Genomic DNA, 7,500 nt, shown 5'->3' with positions numbered 1-7,500 from the left:
GCCAGCGCGCTGCTCACAGGGACGAGATCAGCGTCAGGGTTCTCGGACAGGAAGCTGTCGAGGAAGCAGCCGTCCTCTGCGCTAGGAGTCCTTGCACTGAACCACCCAGCTGAGCTGGGGACGATCCACTCGTCGTGCTCCTTGGGGAAGTGAATCTTGTCGGGCTTGCCGGCTTCGCCGAAGACCATCTCCATGTCCAGCCGCTCGCTTCCTCCCTGGTGGTGGTTGACCGTGTAGATCCGGATGCTCTTGCTGTCTCCTCGCACCAGCCGCGTCTGCCTCCTCCCGTCCCTCATCGACTTCTCTCCGATCACCCCGACTTGCACGAAGGCGACGTCGTGGTCACCGTTGATGGTGATGCTCTCCTCGTAGTCGTGCGACAGGTGGAAGTGACCGCTGAACCACGCGCGGATGCAAGGATGCTTGTTGCACAGCTCGAAGAACTTGAGCCGAGTCTTCTCCTCTGTGTGGTTGATCCAGGCGCAGCCATTCTTGATGTGAACTCCTTGGAGCGTTCGCAGGCCGCTGCCCATGATGGGAGCGTGTGTGAACACCAGCACCTTCCAGCCGTCCTTGGCGCTGTGGTGCTCCAGAACTCTGTCGAACCACTCGATCTGCTCCTCGTCGATGTAGACCTCGTGTGAAGAGTAGGCGGTGTCGCGGAAACGAACTGTGGAGAGTCCGACGCAGAGGACTTTCTCCGCGATCTCAGTGCAGAAGTGGGGGGTCCTCTTCTTGAACGCCTTCATCCAGGCCTCCAGGTTCTCTCGGTCTGAGAAGAACTCGTCCACACCCTCCAGGTCATGGTTCCCCGTCACGATGTCAAGGTCGACCTTGAAGCTGTCCAGCCACTTCTTGGTGAAGTCGAAGTTCTCCGACGTGCCAGCGCTCCCGTACGCGCCTGACAGTGTCAGACGTCAGGGGGCGGGTGGCAAGTGCTGATGATCAGGGAGAGAGGGAGGGGGAGGAGGAAGACGATGAGAAGAGGGAGAGGTGAGATGAAAGGAACTGAGGGGAGGGGATTCAGAAGTGCGGGTCAAGGGAGGCAAGCTTGAGCACGGGAGGAGGGGAGGGAGAAGCACAGTCACTACAGGGGAGGAACGACCATACCGAGGTCACCGAGTGAGATCATGTGCGTGTTGGGTTTGTCTCGCAGGAGGTCCACGATGTGCTTCCTCCCCTGGAGCTGAGCTGAGCAGGGAGCATGCCCAGCAGGCAGTTGCATACCTCGTCGTGTAGCTCCATGTCGCTGGGATCAAGATGCAGGTCCCCCAGCACAGCCACGTGGAACTCTGGCGTGCAGTCGTGATCCTTGATGCTCTTGTCGATGGAGATCATCTTGGGTCCCTGCAGCTCACCCTCACCATCACCATCACCCGTCACCTTCCCTCCTCTTCACCTGCGACCTTGGACTCCTGTTCGTCATCCTCCCTGCACGGAGAGAGGCCCCAGGGCATGACCGGCAGCCAGGAAGCACTCGGCCCAACGCAGGGCTGAGGAAGCTGTGGGCGGGAGCAGCGAAGAGGAGCAGGAGACACAGAGCCTTCCGCATACCTGTCTGCAAACAAGAGGAGCTTTCAGTGAAAAGGAGAGGAAACTTCGATGGACGACAAGAATTGAAAGCATTCGCTATTGATATCGTTGCGATTCTATCTTTTATCGCTTCTAAACCACTTCACACCCATTTGTGAGGACAATCACGTCAATGGGTCACTGGCACGCATGCTCTGTACACATGTCGTAGCTTCGCGTTAAAACTTATCGCTCACAATATACACTTTGGTAAGAAGTTCTTTTGCACATATATGTACTCTCCAGCTTCTTCCTCTCATTGCAGTGATGCAAACTCAGCTCCGTCCCCTCGCTGCCTCACCTCCTATACTTCCTTTGCTTGCGATAATCTACAATGACTTTGCGAAAGAGCTGACGCCATTCTCCCTCAGATATCTTTATGCATCTCTGTCCTTCAACTCTTCTGTTTCGTCTTCTCCTCGGCTACTACTCATCATTCCTTTCTCCTCCTCCTCCTCCTCCTCCTCCTCCTCCTCCCCTTCCTCCTCCTACTTCGCCCCCTTTATATCGGCATTGGCAGGCATTAGCAAGCCTCCGCTTGGAACACTTTGGGGTGGGGTACTAATTTTGAGTGGTGGGGGTCCACGAATTTCTCGAGACACCCCACTTGATCAGATCAAATTACCTTTAGTAAAGGGGGGTAGTCAGTACCACGTCAAGTACAAGCAGGAGTGGGGTTCCGAATTCTGTTCATTGTGGGTGGGGTCCTAGTCCCCTATCTACATATTTCCACGACCCCACTTATGGCCCACAAGTGTACGGTAGGGTCCTCAGGGTACGAGAGAGTACTACCCGTTATATAGACTGACCAAGACTAGGTGGGGGTAATCATGTTTCTTGGGGACGATACGGGTACTTTTGAAGGAGTAAAGGGGGTGGGGAGATACTGAGGGTACCCAGAGAGACAGGGGTCCGAACAAGGGACGGGAGGGGGTAGGGGTTGTCCGTCCCTTCGGAGCCTCAACATGCCGGGAGCGGCGGTAAGGTGGAGGGAGACTCGTTGTGGAGGGCGAGCAAGCGAGTGAGGGGGGCAGAAGGAGAGCAGAACAGTAGATGTGAAGTGAAGAAGCGAGGAGAGGGAACAAGGGGATGAGATGGAGCAAGAGCCATCTTTGATTCGTTGTCGCAATGCGAAAACGTTCCCTATCGTTGGTTTCAGCTCGATCTTTAAATTAACCGCAGCTCCCTGACTGTGCACGTTGACAGGCTCCGCTGCTTCCTGCTAGGGCAGGGAAGGGGATGTTGGGAAGCTCTCGGACTTCCCGCGTGATGGCGGTACTCGCCTGTGCTGTCGTGCTTGCCGTTGCTGGAGTTTACTACTCACACGGACGAGTTTCTATGCTCTCTGTCGCGCAAGTAGAACGAGAGCAGCATCTTCAGCATCAGATATCAAGACGGGTGAGGGATCGTTGCGCGAGGCTCCTGCCCTGAGCGCTTCTTGCAGATTGCAGACCAGGAGTTGGATCATTTTGCCAAGCTTAATCAGGAGCTGTTTGCTCCGCACAAATCAGAAGCTCAAGCCAATGTGCACAAGCTCGTGTCCCACAAGAAGGCGCTGGCTGGGCATGCCTCACCCGCCCATGCTGCTCATGCCCATGCGGCCAAGGTTGCTGAACAGAAAGTTGAAGCGCATTCTGAACTGAAGAAGGACGGTACCAAGCTCGCAGCTAGCAGGTGCTCACTAGTGCTATGAACCCCGGGAAGCTGATTGCGCTCCTCCAGCTCAAGCAAGGATGCTCATGCTCATGCTCATGCTCATGCTCATGCCAAGAGCCTCCAGGTGCCATGACTCCACCCTCTCACGATCATGTCTGGTTCGTTGATCTCAACAACAGACCGTGAAGTCAACTGCTCCTGTGCAATCTGCCTTGAAGGACACAAAGGCTGTCAAGAACCTTGGAACGGATGTCATCGATGTACCAACGCACGAGTGAGATCTCATCGTGCTGATGATCAGTGTTCCTGACTTCTCTGGTTAGCAACGTTCACTTCGACGATGGCGATGTACATGTGCCTGGGGATGCTCTGAACCAGTACATGTTCAAGCACAAGCCACAGAGCAGCAAGGATCCCTCCCCGAAGCTCTCTCGTGCACCCAAGAGCTCGACCCATGACAAGGTGAAGCTCCTTTTGGTCCTCATCATTCCTCCTCCCCTCTGCCAAGGCGATCTCGTTGTTATGCCACCGGAATAGCTCATTATCCTGCCTTGTCTTCAGGCGAGACTTCAGATCAAGATCGGAACCAAGAAAGCTGAGCAGGTGGATTCACCCATGGTGCACCTCTCCTCGCACAAGATGGCTATCCCCGCCGATGAGATCTTCGACGTTCCGGCCACGAGGTAGCATTGATCTTATTCACATGATCCTGGTTAGAAGACGAGGCGCTGATGCCACTGTTGCAGCTCGCAGGGCGGGTTCGACGATGGAGACGTGCTGGTGCCCGGCAACGCTCTGAACCAATACATGTTCAGACAGGCGAAGCCCTCCGGCCTCCGCCCTGTCGTCAATGTAGCGACTGAATGATGCACGTGATGTTTCTGACTTATCTCAAAGTCTCAACAGCTCGAATGGAGCAACGGCTTCCTTGGCGAGGGTCCCTGGGCGAACGTTCCTGTCGCTGGTGAGATGTCAGGAGCAGGAGTGGGCGGCAACTTCGACTACGCCAACGGTGTCAAAGTCAAGGGAGAGCAGAGTGTCGCGCAAGCAGCCAAGAAGCCTTGCAAGTTCCGTTGCTCGGATCCCAACGGCTGCGCTGGCCATCCAGACTTGAACGAAGGAGACTGCGAGGAGACCATCGGCCGTGACTTCGACCTCGAACGTCCCAGCCACCCGACCACCTACGATCCCTGGAGCGGCAACACCAACTCCATCTTTCGTCAGATGCGAGGAGGCACGTTCCTGTCTGCCCGGCCAAGTGCCCTGATGAATCAGCGCCGAATGGTGCCGAGGTGATGAGGAGGGAGATGCTCGACAGTAGAGACTCACTGCTCCTTCAGTGCTCGTCCCCTTCCGGGACTTGGATCTTTGGCTCCTCCAGTTGCTCTTCAGGTTGAGCCACCAGCTGCCGTGAATCAGCGGATCTGACGAGCTGGCAGGCGCTGAGGAGGTACCAGGCAGCTAGAGGGCTCATGATGCAGAGGCAGCGCGCCATGCAGGCGCTGAGGTCAGAGAAGGAGCACTTCACGTCGCTCAGCCCTGCGCCCACATGCCTCGGCAACGGGACCCTCTGCGGGGACGAAGTGATCGACCTGCCAGACCGCATCTACGGAGAGAACCAGGGGGACGTGGTATTCCCTTCTGAGCAGATCGTCCCTTACATGTACCGGGGCAACACATACCAGCTGCGAAACATGATGGGCAACGTCGTGTACGGAGGTTATCAGCCTCGCTACGCTCCCTACGTTCAGGTTGCTAAGGCGCCGACGACCATGTTGGCGCAGAAGAATCTCGGTGACGAGGTGAGGGGTGTGAAGGAGGGAGAGCGGAAGACTGAGAGGGCTGCAGGAGATGTTTGGAGACGATGAAAGAGTTTCGGTCTCCAAGGTGACCTCGGAGAATTCCTGGGCGAAGGCCGTCAACGGCAAGAATCGCCTGGCGAGCGCAGTGAAGCTGAGGACTTCCAAGGAGCTCAAGAAGGTGCAGGGGAAGGCGAAGCTTCAGGTGAGCAGCACGCTGACTGCAGACGTGCTTCGTTGTGCTGACGCGCTGCTGGGCAGAGCAAGTTTCAGCAAGCGGTTTCTAGTGGGATCATCCGCGACAAGCTGAGACCTGAGAAGGACGTGGACGGGCTGCTGGACGACGTGAAGTGTCAAGTGACCGTTGTAAGAGTTTGACATGCGTCCCAGGTCGTCAAGGTCAGTGAAGACTTCGCTCAAGACACCCCCCGTTGGAACAAGTTCTTCTCTCCCCAGGCTGAGCCCAAGGTTAGGCCGGAGGAGTAGGGATGAAGAGGAGCTGAACACAATGCTGCAGATGCACACCACCCATACTCCGATCCTTGCAAGCAACCATTCCCTTGGAGATGAGACGATCGACAGCATGGACCAGGTCAACGTTGACAGGTGCCCTTTCCCGGCTCGACCTCCCTCGCGCAACCCGTTCTCACCTCCCCAGCAGCAACACCACCCACACGGGCAAGGACGGGGAGCTGAACTGGGAGAACTTCTTCTCCAACAAGCAGCAGGCCGGCTCTAAGGTTGCCGCACGTGCTGCACACGAGCCGGAGAGGTTCTACAAGGCGAGGCAGCTGCTTCTTGCGATTTCCCAGCTGACTTCGAGCTGGCACAGAAGGGAAAGGGCGTTTACGTCGGGATGTCCGCCTCAGGAGCCCGCAATGACATTGACTCGTGAGCCTCTCAGCTGGAGTCGAGCTGGGCTGACGTCATGGCAGGTACTGGAAGCAGCTGGACAAGGCGGAAGGGGTAGAGAAGAAGTGAAAATCCAGCAGAAGAGGGAGGGGGCGAATAGAAGTTGAATGATGTGTATCTTGAGGTTGGAAGATCGAGAGCGAAAAGGGGAGGGGGGGGAAGTGGAGGGAGGAAGGGAGACCAGGTGGGAGAGAGATCAGAAGGGAGAGAAGGACGACGAAGGAAGGGAAGGAGAAGGAAGGGAGAGAAGGAGGGGGGCGAGAGGGAGGGAGGGAGTGTTGCTTTGTCTTCGATCGTCATCCTGGCACTTTGAATCTCCGTGGCGAGTCTTCCCGCTTGAGGAAACGAGTCCCGTCAAACCTTCTCCCGTCCTCCTTCCTGCCTCCCGACGGAACCACCTGGGACTGGACCTGAGAGTCCCTCGAGACAGCTGCTGCTCTCCTTTTCTCCTCCTCTGAGTTCGGTCGGAAACGGATGAAGGGCGGGATGGTGGGTCGACCTGCATCACGTGATCAGGGCTAACGGCTCTTGTTTCCATCCCTCCTCCCTCCTCCCTCCTCCCTCCGTACACTTGCTCATCATCTCCTCCCCTCCTCTCCCTCCCACATTTCTCTCTTATCCTCCTCTCGAGCGCTAGATCTCCTCTCCTCTATTCCTCCGCTTCCATTGAATCTTTGGTGCTCCGACGGCTGTACACGGGCCTCCTCCCTTGCCTCCTCCCTCCTCTCCTCCCCAACGCGCTGAGCACCCCTGGTGTTGTTGGCGCTTCTGAACCTCTCCTGCGTCCTCTCCTCCTTCCCTGCTCCTCCTCCTCGAGGTGTAGAGAAGCCCATAGAAGCATCCCCGACGTGTCTGTAGCCGACGGGGTGCGTTGGAGGTCAGCTGAGCTGTCGAGGAGCGAGTCGTGGAGGAAGGAGGAGAACAGGTCACGAGCGACAATGCTCTCGTTATCCCTCTCTTCCTGCTGCCGCATGCTCGAACTGTCCTTGCCTGTGCTCCTCCCTCCTCCCTCCTCCTGCCTGCTCGCGCCCTGATTCCGAGCTGACTGGGCTGCGGCTCCTTCGGTGAAGTGAAGAGAGGGGGAAGCGTTGGGATGTCTGGCGACGACTTCGGACTTGACAGAAGGAGAAGCGTGAAGGATGGGACGGAGGTTGTTGGTCGCGAACTGACGGGGAGAGCCCAGGAAGGAGCCGCTCTGCCTCGTCGGATGACGCAAACTCCTCCCCTCGGGTTGGTCGCCCGAGCTGACGGAGGAGGGAGGAAGGAGCGGTTGGCGATCAGCATGGGGAGGGGGTTGGCGGGAGACCTGCGGAGCAACGGAGGGATGGTGACGAGCGAAGGAGGACGAGGAGGAGGAGGAGATAGTGGTGTTGGTGCCTTGTCCGACATGTTGCGCTCGTTGGTCGGAGGAAGCAACGTTGGATTCGAGGGCAGTGTGAGAGCTGGGGAGCAATCGAAGTCAGGAGAAGGTGGGGAGGGGCAGGGAGGGGAGGGAGGGGAGGGGGAAGGGAGGCCGAGGGAGGTGGCTGGCTTACGATTGTAGGTAAGCAGGAAAGAGATG

General features: G+C 57.3%; 2 protein-coding genes across 2 annotated transcripts in view; one reads left to right on the top strand and one right to left on the bottom strand.

The window, feature by feature from the left end:
- GUITHDRAFT_92084 (hypothetical protein) overlaps positions 1-1,159 on the bottom strand; it is a 2,430-nt gene extending 1,271 nt beyond the window's left edge. The window contains exons 1-2 of the mRNA XM_005839732.1: positions 1,111-1,159; positions 1-901 (exon numbers count right to left, since the gene is read on the bottom strand). The exon at positions 1-901 is cut by the window's left edge and continues 112 nt beyond it. Of these exons, the coding sequence (XP_005839789.1) occupies positions 1-901; positions 1,111-1,132 (923 nt within the window). The 5' untranslated portion in view covers positions 1,133-1,159. The remainder of the gene's footprint in view (positions 902-1,110) is intronic.
- Positions 1,160-4,599: 3,440 nt separating this feature from the next.
- Positions 4,600-6,054, top strand: GUITHDRAFT_150442 (hypothetical protein). Its single transcript, XM_005839731.1, has 9 exons — positions 4,600-4,620; positions 4,668-5,030; positions 5,077-5,232; positions 5,289-5,372; positions 5,418-5,495; positions 5,545-5,633; positions 5,689-5,809; positions 5,860-5,918; positions 5,963-6,054. The coding sequence occupies exons 2-9, from the start codon at positions 4,701-4,703 to the stop codon at positions 6,006-6,008; spliced, it is 963 nt and encodes a 320-aa protein (XP_005839788.1). The 5' UTR covers positions 4,600-4,620; positions 4,668-4,700; the 3' UTR covers positions 6,009-6,054.
- Positions 6,055-7,500: the final 1,446 nt, after the last annotated feature.

Source organism: Guillardia theta, assembly GCF_000315625.1.
Source record: "Guillardia theta CCMP2712 unplaced genomic scaffold GUITHscaffold_7, whole genome shotgun sequence".
In the NCBI taxonomy this organism is placed as follows: domain Eukaryota; class Cryptophyceae; order Pyrenomonadales; family Geminigeraceae; genus Guillardia; species Guillardia theta.
The sequence above is the reverse complement of the archived record's forward strand: the minus strand, read 5'-3'. Positions and strand labels throughout refer to the sequence as shown.